General features: G+C 32.2%; 2 protein-coding genes across 2 annotated transcripts; one reads left to right on the top strand and one right to left on the bottom strand.

Annotated features, from left to right (window-relative positions):
• Positions 1–414: 414 nt before the first annotated feature.
• LOC125072671 (structural maintenance of chromosomes protein 4) lies at positions 415–18,903 on the bottom strand. Its single transcript, XM_047683331.1, has 24 exons — positions 18,476–18,903; positions 17,734–17,925; positions 17,082–17,258; positions 16,680–16,784; positions 15,789–15,976; positions 15,500–15,640; positions 14,526–14,694; positions 14,061–14,173; positions 13,206–13,418; positions 12,846–12,968; positions 11,908–12,025; positions 11,244–11,446; positions 10,280–10,464; positions 9,536–9,659; positions 8,712–8,853; positions 8,037–8,165; positions 7,345–7,502; positions 6,764–6,902; positions 5,917–6,096; positions 5,114–5,296; positions 4,015–4,144; positions 3,009–3,126; positions 2,326–2,509; positions 415–1,482 (listed from the first exon to the last, which is right to left on the bottom strand). The coding sequence occupies exons 1-24, from the start codon at positions 18,761–18,763 to the stop codon at positions 1,321–1,323; spliced, it is 3,864 nt and encodes a 1,287-aa protein (XP_047539287.1). The 5' UTR covers positions 18,764–18,903; the 3' UTR covers positions 415–1,320.
• A 543-nt stretch (positions 18,904–19,446) lies between these two features.
• Positions 19,447–20,591, top strand: LOC125072711 (pre-mRNA-splicing factor 38). Its single transcript, XM_047683387.1, has 2 exons — positions 19,447–20,142; positions 20,358–20,591. The coding sequence occupies exons 1-2, from the start codon at positions 19,481–19,483 to the stop codon at positions 20,557–20,559; spliced, it is 864 nt and encodes a 287-aa protein (XP_047539343.1). The 5' UTR covers positions 19,447–19,480; the 3' UTR covers positions 20,560–20,591.
• The last annotated feature ends 1,715 nt before the right edge of the window (positions 20,592–22,306 follow it).

Below are 22,306 nucleotides of genomic sequence, written 5' to 3'. Positions count from 1 at the left end.
TTGTTTTTGCCCGAGTGTTAAGGGGAGGTATTGTAGGTTTTAGGTATAAAAAGTAGCCTATGTCCTTGGGGTTCAAGCTTGTTGCATTCGAAATATCATCAATTTCGACCATGAAAGCATAACAGAGACTACAAGAGCTACTTTCGTACGTAAGTCGTTTATAATATTAGTATAGATTTTCGTCTAGCAACACTGTCTTTCTCACAACGACAATCTATCCAAATGAGAAATTAAATTGATGAAATTGTTGGTTAAGGTTTTGGCTTCATGAAAGGGGAATTTTAAAAAAGTACATAAATATTCAGTATCATTCATTTATTTACACATACTGAACATAATAAAAAAAAAAAACAAAAACATTTGCATTATGGAAATTAGAAATTATTTATAAAATTATATACTTCTAGAATTTATTCATAACCTAAACAATGTACTCTAACAATGGCAGCACTCAAAGCTTATATAAGCACGCATTTTTAATGACAATTATAACTACATGAATCAAATTAATTGTATTATTTGCAGATAATTTAATGAATTAAATGAAATTTTACCATCCATCATATAAAAATGTTAATTTCTGTTTGTCTGAGCTGTTTAATCTGATTGAAATTGATCTGAATGGTCATTGGATAATGCGGAGTTATGACGTCATCGGCGACCAATGAGCGTTCAGTATTAATCAAATTATTTAACTGACCTTGTTCATTTTGGAAATTGTCTATAAGAAGTGTTAATATATGTTCCAAGTTAAATAATTGTATCAAAAAAAATGTCATTTGCAATATTGATATTGAATCTTTGTATTTCAATTTATAAAAACAATTTTGAGTAAAAGAAAAGCCAACTAAAAAAACGCAATATAAACCATATTGTATATGGCGACAATCATATTTTGTACCGAATGGCGTCATTAAACGACTTTAAAAGGATGATGTATTCAACACCCCCCACATATTTGTTGTGTTTTTTACAAACGCTACACGACTTCATGCTTCTTTCATTGGTGGGTTATTTAAATACTTTTAGAAAATTATCTCATATATCATATAAGGTACTATTCTTATTTAAAAAAATTAACAATTAAGAAAGAAGTTTTATTCAAAAAATATATCAAATTTACTTTTTCTAACTGATCGTTTTTGAGTTACGACTTTATAACGGAACGCTATTCATTTTTCGCCTAGCAGACATTTTTGGCATACGTAAGCAGAACGAATAGTTCCTTGAAAATAGACGTCGGATATTTGTCGGTAGCATTCACACGCACAGGGCTTTTCATAGTTAAGACATGCCTTCCTAAGACCCCGAAACTTATAACTAAGTCATGACGTCCGTCGCTGTTTGTTCAGGCAATTTGTTCTCTATTGTAACTGACTTGGTGCAATCTTCAGTTTTGTATATACCGACGAGGCGATTGGAGACTTCAAACATGTTGTATCTTAGAGATATTATGATAAACTGTGCGTTTTTCGTGCGTTCCTGCAATAAAATGTTTAAATGATGATATAATTTTCTCTTAAAATTACAAATCAAATATTTCATAAGGATTACATATTACAGGATTTTAAATGTAACGCTACAATCGGTTCGCAAGGTAAGATTCTACTGAGAAAAACTGACAAGAAGCTTAATCAACTTTGGGAGCGTTCAAGTATTACATAACGCAATTTTTGTAGATTTTTGACCCCCCCTCCTCCCCTTGTAACGCACCGTAACGTTTTTCTGTACCCTCTCCCCCTCTCTAAGCGTTACGTAACACTCAAATGACCATTTTTACTCTAAACTAACGCAAAAAGTTATGTTATAGTTATCTTTGGTATAGTTTTAATTAACTTTGCGGTAATAATACTAAAGAAAACAAGAGATTTAGTTTATTTTTTAAAATTTTTGGCTTTACACATAATTGTTTTCGTCTGAGGTCTGAGACAGACTTGCCATGCACGTAACGACAGTGCATTTGAACACTCTTGTGAAATGTCTTGTGAAATAGATCCCACAGGCTGGACATCTTTAGGTCGGGTTGTACAGATGGACAAACCCTTCTAGAGTAACCTCACTGTTTTTCTAATATTATATGACAACTTAACGTAATATCTGAGGTACGAGAGTTTGACCAAATTCCTCTCAGCTCCTTTGTACTAAATTCCTCCCTGCGGTTTTTTACTGAGAACATTTATATAATTCTTAACAGAAAAATATTTTTTACGGTGACAACGTCTATGAAATACGGTGATTAATTACTTTACAAAAAAAACTGCAGATCATGTAACAGCCCATCTTACCATGACGCATGTTAATAAAATTATAATTATAAAAAAATACCTTAATATAATTTGCAACTATCGACACATTCTTAAAGTCCAAGGCGGCATCAATTTCATCCATAACATATAACGGCGTCGGTTTGTAATAATGCAATGCGAACACTAAAGCCAGAGACGATAAAGTCTTCTCCCCTCCAGACAAATTGGATATGTTCTTCCACGATTTATTTGGTGGCCGTACACTGTAATAAATAGTTAAAAATATTTATAAATTTTGAATCATCAGCTAATCTAATCTAAACATAAATTATTGAAATGCATTGGAACGTTTATTGTTTAGAAGTAATGATTGGTGTAGATGTGCCTGTTTGGGAACCACTAGATCAGCAGTAACTCCATTACTAAACGTCAACGTTTGTTTTTGAAGGCTAAGTTGATTAATAACGGGCATAGATCTTATAGCCCATTGAAGTATGGATTTGTTTGTGATGCAGGTATGCACATGATATTTGCCCGATAATAGTTACTGGTTTTTCTATGTTATAACTACTCTATATTGGACCATTATTTATGTAATATTTAATATTTCCTTAAACGGTCGCCGATATACTAAGGATTTAATTTAAAATTGAAGTATAACGAAACAGGTTTATACGTCTTCTGCTATAAGCACAGATTACTTATAGTAGCTATTTATTTTATTGAAGTTTTCTTAAAATATTATAAATAAATATTAAATACCTGAAAATAATTCCCTCCGTAAAAGGATCCAATGAATCGACAAGTTCCAGCTCAGCATCACCTCCGAGTGTTATCATTTGGTACATTTCTTTCAATTTACTCGTTATTGTGTTGAAACCTAAAGCAAATGATACCTAACTTAGTAAACCAAACAATAATAGCAAAATTTTTACAATACTAAATAACTTAAATAATATATTACTAAAACAGATGTATATCGGATGCCATTTTTCGGGTATAGTTTTCAATACTAGTATTATGTATGAATATGTGTGTGTAGATAACACACACATTCACATATACAAAAAAAAATAATTTAAATGGAACAAATACACTTATTTGCCAAATAACTATATTTGTTTAATTTCGATTCCGAATCGAGTCGGACTCGCGCACAAAGGATTCAGTACCATTATTCCCTATTTATAAAAATGGCAAAAAATCACTTTTATTGAAGGGGAGGCCCCTAAAATATTTATTGCATGATATTTGTTGTTAAAGCGGCAACAGAAATAGATCATCTGTGAAAATTTTAACTGTCAAATATCACGGTTTATGAGATGATTAGTGAGCCTTGTGACAAACGGACGGACAGCGGAGTCCTAGCAAGAGGGTCCCATTTTACCCTTGGGTAACCCTTAAAAATACATTGAATAATGTTATATTATAATCTTTACTAATATTATATTAACCGAAAGTAACTCTTTGTGTCTGTTGCTCTTTCACGGCCGAACCACTGAACCGAAATTGATTATATTTGATATGAAGCGATCAACTCTAACGAAGGACATAGGCTACTTTTTTTTTGCCTGACGACCAAATCCTAAAACGCGAGCAAAGTCGCGGGCGACATCTAGTTATAGATATATTATTCTACCTTGTTTTTAGTGCATAATATAGCAGAGTACGTCATTCTATAAATTTAAGGTTAGTTCATCTTTACTGGTAGGAGACCATTGGAGTATAGTAGCTTTTGTCCGAGCACGTGCTCTATTATATAACTCACCGCACAGGAAATCAGTTGTCCGTTTTTTCTTCAGCTGATCGTACAGAGCTCTCATTTCGTTTCTCTTCGTCGTTATATCGTCTAGTTCCGCTGCCCGTCTGAGATATAGCTCCTCCTTAGTTCTGTAGTCCTGGTAACAAATTTTGACAAATATGGTTAATCCAAAACTATAACCTCAAATTCTTATGTTATAGTATAAAGAGAGAGAGAGAGAGACTGATAAATTGAGTTGCCAGAAAGAGAAAACATGACAACATTTAGTAACCAACTCAGATCGTTACTTATGGCTCATATTTTCATATGAGGCCTCCGGGATAATTCAATCTGGAATACAACATCATCATCCTGCCCTTATCCCAATTTTATTTGGGGTCGGCGCAGCATGTCTTTTTCTTCCATACTTCTCTGTCTGACGTCATTTCACAAGTAACATTCTTTCTAGATATAATCTTTGACACAATCCATCTATCGTTTCTTTGGTCGTCCCCTACCTCTATATCCATCTACGTGCATGCTCAAGACCGTCCTCACAACATGGTCCTCATTCCTCCGCATAACATGCCCATACCATGACAGCCGGTTCCCACGTAGCTTCTCTTCTCGGTTACCTGTGCCACTTTCAAACTTCCTCTTATGTACTCATTCCTAACTCTATCTATTCGCGTAACACCACATATTGCCCCATCGGGCTTATATAAAGCTCTTCCGTTAAACAAATACCAGTGATACAAACATAAAAAAAAAAAAATATGTAGATGGTATTGCACGACTCATACAAAGTATCAGAGTGCTTTACGGTCGATTTTTTTATATTAGTGTTAGTCAGCGTAATATTTGCAGCATATCTTCTATTTAAACTTCGACTTCGACTGTTGTATGAGTCAGTCCAAATCTTACAGTATATAAAACCCTCTTTAATATCATTTTAAATTAATTTATCCGGTGACATTGGCAATATAAAAATATCTTATATCTTGTAAAAGATAAAATCAAAAAAATATTAATAGCAAAGATATTAATTATTTAAGAAACTATATTGTTCTTCAATATCTATACTACAATATCTAGTGTCTTGTTTGACACTTTCATTGAATAATACCTGTATCGCCTGTACGTTCGGTTTATTTTCACCAATTCTGGCCTTTTGCGCTGCCAGTCTGTTCCTAAGTTCATCGACCTGAGCCTCTTCAAGTTCTTCAGCTGTATGACGAATCAATGGGGTCGGCCGTTCGATGCCCGGGACCCCATCGAGACCTGGATCTTCAAGTTTGATAGTTGTAAGCTGAAATTAAATACAGAGTTTGGAATAATCAAACGAATAAGGAATTTGTTTTAGTATGTATATATATGACGTCTATTCTAACCACCATAGGAAAAATGTTAAATAAACAATATTTGACAACAAATGACGCGATATCATTGGAGCATAAATAATCTATTATATATACACTATGGGGTTGCGAAAATGACGTTTTGAACGCTGACGAAACTGTTATCGGAACTTGGGAAGTGGATATAAGCAGTTAAGTGGAATAGTATTGTATTATAAATAAAATAAAATTAAATTAGGTTTAATTAAAGTAGGTCACAATATAGCAGAGTTGTTAGAAAATCGCGTGGAATACGTAAGTTTTTATAACTTTCTTCCTTCTTCGATTGGAATAGACCTACCTATATGAGCCACATGTAAATTTGCCTTTTTTTAATGCATTGTTCATAAAATATTCTTAAAAAATATATGTATTAAACATTAAATTATTACAAATGAAACCACAATAACAGAAATCTTTCACCCAGCAAGATCTTGGTAAGTGTATATATGTATAAATAAATAACAAATACATCACATTATATACATCAGAAAGAGACAACTATATTTTTCAAACCATTGCCCAAACATACCTCCTTCTCCCACATAGGTATTTTCGTTGTACAATCTTGGACAGATTTCTCCATTTTGGTGACTGCATTATTCGCTTCAAGTCGTTCGGTTTTCGCCTTGGTCTCTTTGCTTTGTAGTTTAGCGATTTCTTGTCGAAGACCAGAAAATTCGGCCGTCCCTTCGTTAATTTGTTCTTCCAGCTGTTAAACATTAAATATTATAAATTTTATATAATGATCGACTACGATATAAAATGTTGTCTGATAGATATATATTTTTTAATTTTACAATAGGAAGGCAAACATGTAACTATTTGATGGTGAGTGGTCACTACCATCCATTGATATTAGCACTATACGAAAAATAAACAATTCTTTGTAATGTCAATGTTAAACTAATCATTAGTTTTTATGTTCCTTGTGCCCGTTACATTACACTACATTAACAGCCTGTAAATTTCCCACCACAGAAATTTTGGAGCATATTCCATCAAGTTACTCCAATGCGGGTTGGTGGAATACACATGTGGCAGAATTTCGTTGAAATTAGACACATGCAGGTTTCCTCACGATGTTTTCCTTCACCGCCAAGCACGAGATGAATTATAAACACAAATTAAGCGCATGAAAATTTAGTGGTGTGCTTGCTTGGGTTTGAACCCGTAATCATCGGTTAAGATGCACGCGTTCTAACCGCTGGGCCATCTCGGCTCTTGTGCCTGTAATACATTATAATTAAAATGGATATATAATGCTGAAGTGATTCATAATGTGCTTGGTCGAGAAAAAAATATCGCGAGGAAACTGACAAGAGTTGAATCAAATTCCGAAAACTCGCACATCGAAGTTTAGTATATACAAATAGTACCTCCTCGAATTCCTTTTGCATCTGCGCGCTGTCAAGGCTGAGTTGTTTCTTCTGAGTGTTTAAATTTTCTAAATTCTTCTCCGTTTCCTTCAGATCTGCCTCCATTTGATTGATTTTGTCCTTTGACTTTTTAGCATTCCTTAAATAATTTACAGTTAAATAAATTAAATCTATTAAATTATTACAGCAAATATGAAACTAGCAGAGTCAAGCAAATTTAAAAGTCATGCTTTAAACCAGATCGATTTATAAATATAATATGAAGATGCCCTTTCAAATGAGAAAAAAACTGCAGAACCTCAAGAAAAAATATCTAGTTTAAAATTGACCAATTAAAAATTATAGTAATATTTTAAAATTATATAATTTAAATGTATAATAGTATTATAAAAACGAAAGTAACTCTGTCTGTATGTCTGTTGCTCTTTCACGCGCAAACTGCTAAACCGATTTTGATGAAACTTTGTATGAAGTAGGGGACATCAATATTTTTTATTTATTTTTTTATACCTAAAACCTGACGACAGAGTCATAAAAAGCGAGTCACTCACTTTTTATGTCGCCGCGGGACAAAAACTCACCTTATACTAGTATTGATAGCGACACGTAATTTAGTGATCTCTGTTGATATTTTGTCGATTTTCTTCGTCAATTCATCGACATTCTTCTGTAGATCCCTGACTTTGTTACCCGCTACCGCTGATATTTGAACATCGACGCCTTGCACTTCTTTTTCTACCTACAAATATATTTGATAAGACAACTAGCACACAGCATAAAGTCATCTATATAAATTTAAAAATAAAGCATTAGATGTGTACAGTCAAAAAAAGTAATAAGCTTTGGATTATAACTAAAATTTTACAAAGTTATCAGTAATTCTAAAAATCTTAATTCTTCAATTTAAACCAAATTCAATTAAAAAATAAAATACACCAAAGCCAAAGACTTACAGGTCTGTGGTGGTTGAGATTTTGAATTAAATAATAATAATAAAAAAACATTCAAATTGTCATTTCTCTATCTCATACAAAATGTAGTAGAAAATATTTTTAGAGCTCAAAACTAAATTCAGTAAAAAAGGTTTTAAGCAATAAATAATTATATCAGCTCATAGTCCGATATATTATTGCCGATATATAAAGTAAATTTAGGCAAGGAAGTAAAATGTATTTGACTAATTATCAAATAATGAAAATAATATTTCATTGATAGCAATGAAAGCATCACAAACTAGTTGTGTGCGCAGTACTAAACCAATGAAATAACTTACTTCTCCGGCATCATGCTTCGCTTTCTCCAACTTCTCTTCAGCGTTTTTTAAATTCTCTTCCAATTTAGCCGTACGTCTCTTGTCTACTTTACTCGAAGCTACTTTACTTTCTTGTTGTTTTATTTGATTCTAAAAAAAAAATAATGAAGATAAAAATATCGTCCCACTCGTGTTAGCATAAAGCCTGCTTTCCCTTAGGGGGAAACGGTTTGGGGTTTGGACCTAATTCCACCGCGCTGCTCCAATCCCGGATGGTTGATATACATGTGGCCGAATTTCATTGAAAGTAGACACATCTCAGGAGGTTTCTGATGATATATTCCTTCACGAGCATGAGATGAATTATAATCACAAATTAAGCACTTTGAAATTCAGTGGTGCATACCTGAGAACCCGAAATCAAGGGTCAATGCAGGCGTTCTAGCCGGGCTAAATTTATAACAAAAGAATAAAACGGACTTTCAAGTACCGAAATTAGATACACGCACACACACATCAACGATAAACTCATTACAACGTACAAAGAAAATCACACTTGCTTCTTTAACATGATAAGTTATGTATATGTCACAAATAGAACAGTGAACTAAAATAAACTCTAAGCCTTCTCCTTAAGATTGAAATTCTTAACCCAGCTGTGGAATATTATTCTGTCTTATTGTTGGAAATTCATACCTTTAAAGTGGGGACTTGTTCTGTCAAACTCTTCAACTCTATATCCAACTTGTGTAGCGACGTCTTCCCTTCGCGCGTGCTCCTCTGGACGGACACTAGAGAATCTTCTAGATTCGTTTGTTCACTGCGCAGTTCGATTAATCTATAATCAATAAATAACAATGCTAGATATAACATCGCTAATTTAAACGAGGTCTGTAGTATCTTCCTCACTTTTTTCAAAACAAGACTATTTTTGAAATAGTAAAAACTTGAGGGTGGTTTGTAGGGTATTTCTGTATTTAATAAGCCACTTGGACAGTGGTTACCACCATTGAGACTGTAAAAAAATATGGAATATTAATAATTTTTTACATCATCAATGCACCACCAACTAAGATGTTCTGTCCCTTGTTGTTACAGCGTCCCATTCGCCTTCAAACCGGAAAACGACATTACTGTTGTTCGGCTGTAGAATAAGTCGCACTATTAATGAAATACTGTACAAAATAAAAATCACTAACTTTTGCTCAATAACTAATCGATGTTATATTTTTAGTGCGAATACCATATTTTTGAAATTGTTTTGGAGTAACTGAAATTTATAAGACAATATAGTCTTAATATAGCATTTCACTTGTAGTAAAGAAAATGAAGGTCAGTTGTAATTATTAATCGAACCCTTTAGCCATTATTTTATAATAAACAATATTTTACAAATTATGAGTTCTGGTAATGTTATACTAAGAGTTCGATCTGTAAGTGTAACCACCAATAACGAGTCCGTGAGTGGCACCCGCCAAGGACCTTCCACCAATAGCGAGCGGCTCCCGAGCAGTACGCACCTGGCGTCGACGCGCTGCAGACGCTCTTCGGCCCCGCGCAGCGCGGCGGGGTCGGCGTCGGGCGCGGGCGCGGCGCGCGCCATGCGGCCGCGCATCGCGCTGCGCCCGCCGCCCGACATCGTGCCTGCCGGACGGTAGCGGTTCGAGTCAATACTTTACGTTTAGACGTCGGTCGTCGGATGTTAGGCAAAAAAGGTAAGCCAGCAGTAGCTGGCTAGCTGGCGTGTCCTCCCTTGGAGCTCGAGCTTACTGCCCACCAAATTTCATCAAATTTGATTCAGTGGTTTGACCGTGAATAAGCAACAGACAGACAGATAGACATAGAGAAACAGACTGACAAAATTACTATTGGCAGACAGACGGAGAGAAGGATTACTTTCGCTATTATAATATTAGTATTGATATTATAATAGCGCTATTATAATATTTAAGAAAATAATTGAAACTTTTAAACGTTTCCACTGGCAGGTATGATACCCGCCAACTCAATTCTGCTTCTGATATTTTTTTTGTCAAAAGGTCGAGTAACTTTAATTAGCGTGCCCGGTATTTTAAACTAAAATCTAGGAATTTGCCTTATAAGCTAGCCACTTTTTCTGCAAGTTGGGGGATAATAATTTCAGATACTCGGATTATAGGGATGACCCGGTCTTATCGTTATGTGAGATTCTTATCCTCTAAAACCAAAGTATCCTATGAGATTTAGGACCCAGCAATAATAATGTCTTGTTTTCGTTCCCTCACCGGCAATTTCGATTACATCTCCCTGCAGGGAAACGACTCGATATCTCGTGGTTCCGTAGGCGATCCGGGACGCTTGCTCCAAGTCCTTGGCTACTAGCGTCTCCCGTAGCGCATAGTAAAACGCCGGTAGCACTCTTTCATCGGTTACTTTCACCAGATCGAAGAGACGCGGTGCGTTTTCTGGACTGAAAAAATGAATTTATTGGATAATATACAATATTTATTTTTATAAATCCTGAACTATATTTAGCACTAAGCATTATTAGTATTAGAAAAAAACGCTAAATTTATTATCATCTTATTAAGAAAATTATAAATAGTATATATGAATATGTTATTACTTTAATTTGTTTCAGGATAACAGACAAGCAAAATAGATCATCTTGACAAGTTACCTTAACCCACACACATAAAACATTGCACAATCTGTATTATGATATCTATCCTGTCCGATTTCTACACTTACGTAGATGTAAATACTTACGAAGGCGCGTCTCTCCATATAAAATAACTATCAGCGTACATTAGATGAGTGAGTGACACTCGTGCTTATAACATATGCGTGTGTGCGTGTACGTCTCAGTGTGCGTCAGACTAGGAGTAGAGACAACATAAACAAACCCGATAATTTAACATACAGCGGTGCGCCTTCGTGAGTGAATTTATACAGACCTTTTATACGAAAATATACTAACTATTTATAATTTTACTATTAATATTTTATGTAATAATTAGAAAATATTTATAATAATCAATAATTACTATTTATATTACAAACTGTAATATTTTACTTTCACTCTATGATCCTGTCGGCAGTAGTAGTAGCAATATATGGTTTAAATTGTCAGGGAATGGGGAAAAAAGTCATAATACCCCCCCTACCTACCAACTTTACAGCCTCGAGCTTCAACTAGTTCTTATCTACTATAATATTTGGTAGCCTCAAATGCTTCACAATACTTACTATGTAAGTTTATTTTGGTAATGTCGTATCAAATGTGTCTGTTTGTCGAGCGCGATGAAGGTGGCTCGCCCGATGTCGTGTTGCTTGAGGTACTCCACGCAGGCCTGCGCCGTCTCCACCGTGTCCACCACGATGTTGTCCAGCGCTCCGCAGCACGTCGATATCGCTACGTCGTATTTGTTGTCTATACCGCCGAGGTCGCCCTGAAATACAGTAATAGTTTTTAGGAAAGCATTACTTACATCTTCAACGATAGCAATCAAAATCTTTACTAACATGATGAATGCGAAAGAAACGCAGTCTTTTACGTTTTAACGGCTAGACCAAACAAAAGAATTTAACGAAATTTGTATCGAAGTAAACTTCAACCCCAAGGAAAGACATAGTATAATTTTTTAAACACCTGATTACCGATTCTTAAAATGAGGGCGAAGCGGGCGACAAAAAGTTTTGACACCAAAATATAGACAAGACACATTCGATTTTTTAGTTTATTGAATTTCTTTTGATTATTATGTTAAGCAGATATTAAGTGATACATTTTTCTAACCTAGCCTAACAAGCAAGCGAAACCGAGTATAAGTATATGAAAATCTAATATATTATACGTAACTCAAGTTTGATCTTATTTAATTTTATGAAATAGTTTTATATTATGTCTCACCAGTCTACCAAATATACCGGGTAGTCGACCAGCGTTTTTCTCCTTGATTAGCGAGTCCAACACCCGACCTCGTGACCTGTTAGCACTCATCGCCTGACGTGACTCTTCTAACTGAGCTCTGTAAATAAAAAATAATTATGACTCTACTAAACTCTTGATCATTTTCTATGAACTTAAATAGACAGATTAAGAAAATAATATATTGAAATATTTTTTCCATAAACTAAATTTATAATTTACTGAACAAGACCAGTGTAACTGCGGCCACAAGGGAAAAACATCATTGGTGTTATGTATGGAAAAAATAATATTTCTTACAGCGCTGACGTCTATAGTTGGTTATGGCCACTTACCATCAGGTGGCCTATTTGCCAGTCCACATACATATATCATAAAAAAATAATTGATTAATTGAAATAGGGGTCGATAATGTGCGTAGTTAGGGTTGAGGTTCTCAGTTCCCTAAGACACTTTGCCGTATCTGGGTATACCCAATGGGTACTAACTCAGCAGATATTGTACCGTCTAAAAGTTAGTACTTTTTTGGAGGTTAAGTTAGCCAGTGTTACTACAAGCATAATATAACATCTTAGTTCCCAAAATTGTGCCACGCATTAGCGATTGTTCATTTATTCTTACAGTACCAATGTATATGGGCGTTTGTGACTAACCAACGCATACCTATTTTAAACAAAAACCCTCAAGGCAAACTCGAATAAGGTAGAGAAGCACTAACCGTCGGTGCGCCACATACACGTAAGATCACGAGACGGACAACAATAATGTAGGAGCACTTAAACATGACCTTCTTCATTTATATATTGTAGTGATTATTTCATTTGTTTATGTTTAATTATCTTCTATTATTTTTCTAACCAACTCAGGATTATTTTGTCCTTGAGCCTTCGTCATATTTATTGTTACTATTATTATATTACCTTAATGTTCTAGCCTCGCTGGAAATTGTTGCTTCTTCTTCTTTCAAAGCTTGAAGTTTCGCTTGTATTTCGGTCAGCTGATTCTCTTGCATTGGTATCGTCGATGACAAGTCTTCTCTCAATCTAAGACGCAAAAACAACATTAAAAATTTATATTAAAAAATACAATAATATAATTATTTTTCAGAAATGTTTTGCTAACGCTCCTTCGCTCCAGAAATGAAACTTTCGATATTTTTTGATTTATATACCATTTTCATAAAGCTCACTATATTATTATATAGTAATCGTCATTGTACGCCAATGAGTACGTAATTTTACAACCAAAGACAATATCTATAAGAAACAAAAACCGCTTACGATTTCTTCTCTTCCAAATCTCTCTTTGCCTTCGCGTAGGCTTCCTTGAACTTCTCATACTTGTCAACTTCCTGCTGTTCCGTACTTAAATATATCTTTAGTTCAGAATCAGCTAACTTGTGTTCCTTGTTCGCTTCATCCACTATCTTCTTCAAATCTATCAGCTTTGATTGTAATCTATCCTTTTGTTCCTGAAGTCCTTGAGTTTTTGACCTGAAAAATGTATTATTAACCAACTTATAGCCTATTCCAATCGAATAAAGAAGATAAACAAGCTAATATCTAAGCTATACTGTGCACTACTAAGAGTTATTGATTAATATACCTTTATTTATACAATACTATTCTACTTATATCCACTTGACTACCTACATCTAATTTAATTTTACTTCCAAAACTCCTATACCAGTTTCGTCAACGTTCAAAACTCAATTTTTTCGCAAATCCATAGTGAATATGACGACCAATGACATCGCGTCAATTTGCTGTCAAATATTGTTTATTTGGCTTTTCCCCTCTTGTGGTTGGAATAGAGTATAAAGAGAAGATATTTCTTGTTTTTGTCATATTATGTGTAGGCAGAGTGACGAAGGAGCGCTTCCACGTTAAATTACCGTCCCATCAAAAATATGCAAATAGGCAATAGGGTAAGCGTGTACTAGTGTTTTTTTAAGAATCACAAATAAAATATATTGTTCGAATGATGAAATAAAATACTAATACTAGAATCTAATATAATTACATACCCAATGAAAAGGGTACAGTACATATGATTTTACACGTAACGTACGCCTTTAAAAAGAAAAGAAGTACATCATCACTGTCGGCACAACATTCAAAATATTATATACTAACCGAACACCCGCCATGACAGTTTGCAGCTCCTCATCAGCACTGACTTTACTTTCCTTATGTTTGTCCAATAGTTTTTCACAATCTTCAATCTCGCGTTTATTTTTATCCGGTATCTAAAAAAAACCATAGACAAAACTAAACATATATTAAACAGCACGAATTTGCCAATCATTCCTGATATGACATCATACTTGTGAACTATCTCTGTCACTCGCGATTATTGCCGTCACATTCGTACAGACGCAGTATATAGTCAACAACAACAAACTGAGTACAACTCTAATAGTCCTACTCTCCTTCAAAGCAGTTTTGTTTTTTTGAGTTTTCCACTACACTGGTTTTATGAGAGTTGTTGGAAGAATTTCACCAATCACATAACAATGTTTTCCTTCACCGCTGAGCACGCATGAACAGTATCGAAGTTTATTAATCAATAACGTACATATAAATATATAAAACACATACCATTTCTAAGTCGATCAACTTTCCCCTCTCCTGTTCAAGAAGTTGTTCCAGATTCTTCTTTTTCTTATTCGACTGTGAGATATCCGCTTGTACTGTAACCGTCTTTCTTTTACTTGTCTGCAATTTTTCACCAATTTCGTCTTTTTTCTTTTGAAGATCATCGTATTTTCTATGAAATCATATAAGGATGTTGTAATGTTAAACAGTGTAAATCTTTTTTTCTTATATCTTACATAGACATTCGCAAAACAAATTTTGGCTCTTTTTATAATAAGTAGAGATAATTAATAATAAAGTAAGGAAATGTACACACAAATACTTCAGAGATAGATTTGGTATTTGAATGGAAATTGATATTATATAAAGAAAAATTAAAGCTATCTGGAGGAGGCTTTGAGATATATTCTACCATGTTGCAATGTGCATTATTTGATACATTTTAATCGAATACATGCAGGTTTTCTCTATAGCCTATTTCAATGGAATTAGGTGATAACATTATAAACAAACCTTAGATTTATGTATTATATAAATCAGCTATATTGTGCACTACTAGGAGTTAATAAAATATATCTTTATATATAATACAACACTATTTCACTTAACTAACCAATTTAATTTTACCAGAATTTAAAAACCAGATTAATCAAGCTCTCGACCAATGACATCGTGTCAATTAGTTGTCAAATTTACCTTTTCCCGTCTTATGGATAGAATCAAGTTTAGATAGTTCTTAGATCTGTGGCAGTCAAGTGGATATGTGTGCAAGTTTATAGTATAGTATTCATAATATAAATAAATTTCATAGTTTAAATAAAATTATTACTATTAATATAACCCTTTTTTATTTTATACCTCACCAATTTTAGTATCTACGGGTATTAGTATCTATGTATCTACCATAGATCTTTGACAATTACAGAAGAGTTTACTGTAAATTAATTATATATTATAAATAAATAATATGAACTTACTGTGTACCATTTTTCAACTCTGTGGTTTTTATCTGCAATTCTTCTTTAAGTTTTGTTAATTTTTCATCAATTTTAGTTAATACGTCTTTAAGTTCATCTAGCTCCTTAGTTTTGTTCTCGATTATCTTATTTGTTTCATGTCTGTAATGTTACATGTAATGTTACATTATTATTTTATTTGTAATAATGGTTTGGTCTTCTAAATCTTACAAAATTTTATTAGTGTTACTATGGTTTGAAACATTTAATATTGACATGGTCTATTAACACGATTAATACAAAAACATACATATATTTTTGCAACAATGTATTTCTGGTCCTCAGGGCGACGTTGGTTAAATTCATCAGCTCAACCGCTTCACGCATTGGTGTTTCTAATTTCTGTTTCTCTTGCTCAACAAGGCGAACCCTATTGAGTTTTTCTTTACGCATTTCACTGTATTCCTCCACTTTTATGGCGAGTTTCTCAATCGGTTCCTGTTTAATGTAAATTTTAGATAAAAATAAATATTACTAACAGTATTTAAAACGGGATATTTACCATGTTTTTTATTTTTATTTGTTGGAGCTCGATATTTCGACATTATCTACGAATGTCTTGTTCACGAGACAACAACACGAGACTCGTATTTATTTTATATAAGATTTTAAATTAACATGGTTATTTTTATTACTAACAGTATTTAAAACGGGATATTTACCATGTTTTTTATTTTTATTTGTTGGAGCTCGATATTTCGACATTATCTACGAATGTCTTGTTCACGAGACAACAACACGAGACTCATCAGATATTCAACCACTAAACAGCAACACTTAGATTATTTACAGGCACAAGAGACATAAAATGTTAGTTCCCAAGGTCAGTCCCAATCCGCTATGTAAGCAATGGTTAATTTTGTTACAGCGCCAATATCTATGGGCAGTGGTGACCACTTATCATCAAATGGCCCATATTATACAAAATAAAAGAATATGTTCAACAGCTTTGATGGGCACTGACCATATCAGTTCTATTGTGTCGTATGTTTTTAGTGTTGCTATTTTGTGCAAATACTCCTCTTAAACCTGTTTTAAAAAAGGCTACTATATTAGCTCTGAGGGAATACCGATGATGAAATATAATACCATTTGTATACATTTGTTACCTCATTACGTTCATTTTATTATTTGAGCTTACCTTATATCTGGATGTGCCAATTATGTCTTCTAAATATTCAAGCATACCAGATTCATGTTCTGTTAAGCCTTTCGGCTTCATCATTGCTATTTGTTCTACTTCACCCTAAAAAAAAAGTTTAAAATTGGCTTGTTGCTTTAAATTATGCCATTGATACATACATCGAACAGCCTAACAAGTTAATAAATATTAAATTCTCATATCCTATATTAAAATGAATACTAAAATTCTTTATCATCATAATAATTTTGTCCAGTATAATATATCATATTTATGAAAATTTAAAATGGTCTACAGAATTTTATTACAACTTTAAATATCTTTGCATTTCATCTCTAATTAGTCTCTATAAAATGCAAACTATAAATATTTATGGACATAAACAACTTAACGTTAACTCACCTGCAAAATCAAAAAACGATTATGATCTAAATCAATACCATGTGATCGTAACATCTTAGCAACTTCCTTAAATTGCACTCGGCGTTTATCTAAAGTATAATATGAGGAATTATCCTTGAATGCCGTCCGAGATACAACTATCTCACTATTAGGAACTACTGTAAATTCTTCGCCATCCTGAAAGTAAACATTGTTTTTACACTAAACATTTTAAACATTTATTTTAAATACATAAGTTCGGTAAACTTTCACTATTTGTCTCTGGTTTTTTGGCCAAGACCTCGTCCAAATAAGAATGAAATCAGTATCTTTTATACATAAAAAAAATGAATGAGTCAAATCTTTTATTATTTGAACATAATAAATCACCTCCATATGAATGTACTCAATTGTCTAATCTTTGCTGTTTAGAAAAGTTTCCTCACACTTCTAGGAATAGCTAATGATATAACTAAGGAATATTTTAAATTTAATATAATTAATTTATTACTTTTATGTAATTTATACAATTTATAATAATATACTTCATTTATATGCAAACTTATAAGTATAATTTGGTGAAATCTTATTACAAACATTTAGAAATTTGTAGTTGTATTAGAATTCGTAGTAGTCTGAATGATAAGGAAATTTAAATAGAATGTCTTCATACCCCATCAACAATCCGGCAGAAGTGTACAGCAACACACGCACTTGTTATATTTGGGAATTTGCTAGAAGAGTGAATCAGAACAGATATTTTCTTGGATCTGATTTTTGTCGCTCGATAGCCAAATACAAACAACATAGAATCTATTACATTGCTTTTGCCACTTCCATTTGGTCCAATTATAGATGTGAAACTCTGTAAATCATAAAATATTAGCTAATGTACATCAACATGAAAAAAAACATGTATTAAAAAAATTACTTAATTTTTATTTATAGGCTATAAAAATCATACAACCAACACTAAGTCTCTTTGGATGAATTCTTAATCATTATGGATTCATGAAAAAATTGTGTTTTGAATATCAGTGAAGTGGTAATCAGAACTTTGGAAGCAAAATTAAATTGGATATATGTAATGAAATGGAATTTTGTAATATTATAAATTAAGGTATTAGTCAGAACTGTTTTTAGTGGATATTATAGCAAAGCTATTGGAAAATTGCTTGAAATAGGTAAATCAGTGTTTGTTTATTTTTACTCCTTCTTTGATTGGAAAAGGCTAAATACCAATCCATTCAGTCATTCAGAAATTGTTCAATAATCATCAAAAATTTGCATATTTATAGTAAAAGTAATGTATTGGGTTGACATGTTTAGTTTTAAGTTTTAGTGACATTTATAGAAAATTAAAAGTCTTTATTGCTTTACTATTCATTATGACAATAAATATACTAAAAAAATACCTTGTGAAAAGGGCCCAGTGTTTGCACACCTGCATAGCTTTTAAAATTTTCATTAACAATATGAGTAATAATTAATCTTGGTCCAGTTGTGTCGAATGTTAAAGCTGGTTTCGGCGCTGGAGGAATGTAGATATCGCCTATACGTACTCCACCTTCTTCATCATCAGATATATGATCTATTTCTCCAATTTCATCGTCATTATTACCATTTTGATGGCTGGAAGAACTCGGATTTTCATCAACTTCCATTGGTTCTTCTTCTCCCCTTTTCTTCTTTGTTTTCTGCATTTTTATAATTGACCAATAGTTCTTGGAAACAACTTAAAACGTTGTTATTAATTACTGCACTAGTCAGACAGCAAAATTATTCAAACATAAATAAAAGTTTAAACACAACAAACGTTTACGCCAAAAACGCGGTTAAGCATTTTTCAATTTTGTTGACATTTGAAAATGACAGATTGATCACCATCGAAAGGTTTTGTTCAGAAATATTAAATATATCATAGAGTTATGTTTAATATTACTAATTTTTTTTTACTGTAATTTAATTCTTTTAGTTACATGAATTTAATTTTAGATTTTGTTTTCGTTCATTAAAATTATGTGTACAGCTTAAGTAACGATAATTTGACTTACTTGATAATTTTTATATATTTGGTATTTTTGAGTAAAAATATTTCTTTAAATTGCTCTAAACAAATATGATTGTTTACTACAGTAAAATATGTAATATATAAGTGAATTCATTGTACATAGAACTTATAATAATTAATTTTTTCAAATATTTTTTAAGATTTAGTAAGTATACAAGCGCCCAAATAAATTAATATAAAATATTTAATTCAAAAGAAAGCTATAGATTTGTATCTAATATGTAATTGAATTTAATAATGAATTACACAAGGCATAGATTACATTATCAATCAAAAACTATAAGTCAAGTAGTCAATGTGAACGTCAGTTACTGCGTTGTCTTTGTCACTTGTTTGACTTGTCAAAAAAATGGCGAATCGGACCGTAAAGGACGCGAAGTCCATCCGTGGTACAAATCCACAATATTTAGTGGAAAAGATTATACGGTCTCGTATTTACGATTCAAAATATTGGAAAGAAGAATGTTTTGCCTTAACTGCAGAATTATTAGTGGACAAAGCTATGGAATTACGCTACCTAGGCGGCGTGCACGGGGGTTTCATTTACCCTACACCGTTTCTCTGTTTACTTTTAAAAATGCTACAAATACAACCTGAAAAAGATATTGTGGTTGAATTTATTAAAAACGAAGAATTTAAATATGTACGCGCTCTAGGTGCCTTTTATATGAGACTTACTGGTACATCCCTGGATTGTTATAAATATTTAGAACCCCTATACAACGATAACAGAAAATTACGACGTCAAAATCGTGATGGACAATTTGAGTTAGTCCACATGGATGAATATATCGATGAGTTGTTGCGCGAGGAACGCTTATGTGATGTTATTTTACCACGAATACAAAAAAGACACATACTTGAAGAAAATAATGAATTAGAGCCTAAAGTAAGTGCTCTAGATGATGATTTAGACGAAGATGTGCCTTCAGATGAAGAAATTGTTGATACTGAGACCAAAGAAAATAAAAGGGAAAAAGATAGACGAGACAGAGATAGAAGAAGAGACAGGTATTTCACAATAAGCATAACTTATACAATTTTAAACATAAGTTTTGGTTTTGAACTTTTCCTTATAAACAATCTGACTTAACAAATAATAAATATTTACTAACTGACTTTATTTCAAAACACACAAAGCTTATTATTTATCATTTATAATTATTTTATAAATATATGAAGATTGTCACACCTAAATTTGATTCTAATTATACTATTATTTTCAGATCTCGTGACCGTGAAAGACGCGATAAAGACCGTAAACGAGAAAGATCAAGAAGTAGAGAACGTGACAGGCGATGGGACAGAGAAAGAGAACGGGAGAGGGAACGAGATAGAGAACGAATCCGAGATCGTGAAAGGGATAGAGAAAAGGAGAGACGGGAACGGCATGAAGTTGATAGAAGAAGAGATAGAGGGCGCTATTAGTGTAAGAATAAATAATTATGATAATGGTGTTGTTTTATTTTGATTTGCCATAAAAAAAAAAATTTAACATAGCGTTAAAAGTTTATATGCATAAGTAATAATATACAATGATCTTGTGTGCTTATTTATGGGTGTAAATAATACAACTTCAACTTTAATGCTGTCATATATATTTTTTTAAATAACATTTTATAAAAAATCTCATCTTAATTATGTACAGATATTTTGTATACACTCTATGTACAATTATATACTACAATAACAATAATTTAAAGATAAACCTCATTACCTCAGATATAAAGGTATAAGCAATTCTATGAAATTAAACATAAAAATCATTAAACAATGCCAAATTTATTTATTTTTATAAATTATTTTAAAGTATGGTTACTAAACCCGGTTTCTATGTAAAATTTAATTGAAACTATTTTATCATAATTAAAAGAATATTATCACTAAGTGATATATTCAATATAAAGTTCTTTCCATACAAAGTGATTAATAAAAGTCATTGAGTTATTAATTAATCCAAAATACTTCTGTGAAAGTTTATTATTATATAGCAAGAGCACTGCACTTTTCATTGATAAATCGAAAATCCTGTATGGAAAAATGACACACAAATTTATATAGGACTTTTTATTAATATAATACTATAGATTTATGGCTTAGTACATTAATGGTTAAAGATCGAGTGAATTTGGATAACTATTAATTTTTAACCTCAATATAAAATTAAAAGAGGGTATTGCAATATTTAATTTATTGATTACAGTTTATTTTTAATTTTAATGTTCATTCTGTTAAGGTACAATTGGTTGGAATTAAATATGGCATGGGATGAAGACAAACATATTAAATGTAACAATAGCAAAGCATAAATACATACACCATGATAGTTTTACCTATGGTCAACATAATAATTTTTCCATCTAAAATTTTTTTTTATAAAATAGGCACTGACGCTCTAATGTACTACCTGATGGTAAGTGATCAACACCGCCAGACATTGGCGTTGTAAGAAATATTATCCATCTTTTAACAAAAGCTCATGCGTACCCAACTTTGGAAATTAAGATGTTATGTCTCTTGTCAAGATTATTATGTAATTAAAACTTGACTATGTAGAATAACTTACCTTATACCTAAATGAGCAAAAACTTTTTTCAATGAAAAGTTAAAAAAAAAATTAAAATACACATTGTTCAGTGTTGATAATGTTTACAATTTTAAATAGTTACATCAATACAAAATTAATATTGTATTGTTTAGTTATATTTTTATACTCATGTAGGTACACTATTCGGGATACAATTTATTTGTATACATTTTATATAAAAATATTTTTGTTTTTATATAATATTATCTAATGTAATCTTCATCTACTCTGGTGTTTAAAATTCCCTAAATATTTACTAATCAGGTAATTCAATTATAATAAAGACACGTTCATTTGTATTCATTTACATTGTCTTTGATTTGATTTTAATATATTAAGTATATTTCAAATAATGTTAATAGCCTAACCTTAATATAGAATATACTTTTGGCATATTTTAATATTAGTATTATTAGGATGGAAGTTATTGTAACAATATGAAATGAATATAGATTAATGAACATGTTATTCTCACCCTACCCACACATTTTAAAAGCATTACTTTTTTTTAGAGTGGATTCCAATAGCAAGAGTGAAGATAAAAAAAATATTCTCGAGATCTAAAATAATCTGTGGTATTTGTTATAG

This window comes from Vanessa atalanta, chromosome 22 (genome assembly GCF_905147765.1).
Source record: "Vanessa atalanta chromosome 22, ilVanAtal1.2, whole genome shotgun sequence".
In the NCBI taxonomy this organism is placed as follows: domain Eukaryota; kingdom Metazoa; phylum Arthropoda; class Insecta; order Lepidoptera; family Nymphalidae; genus Vanessa; species Vanessa atalanta.
Note: the sequence above shows the minus strand (reverse complement) of the source record. Positions and strands in the feature narration are given on the sequence as shown.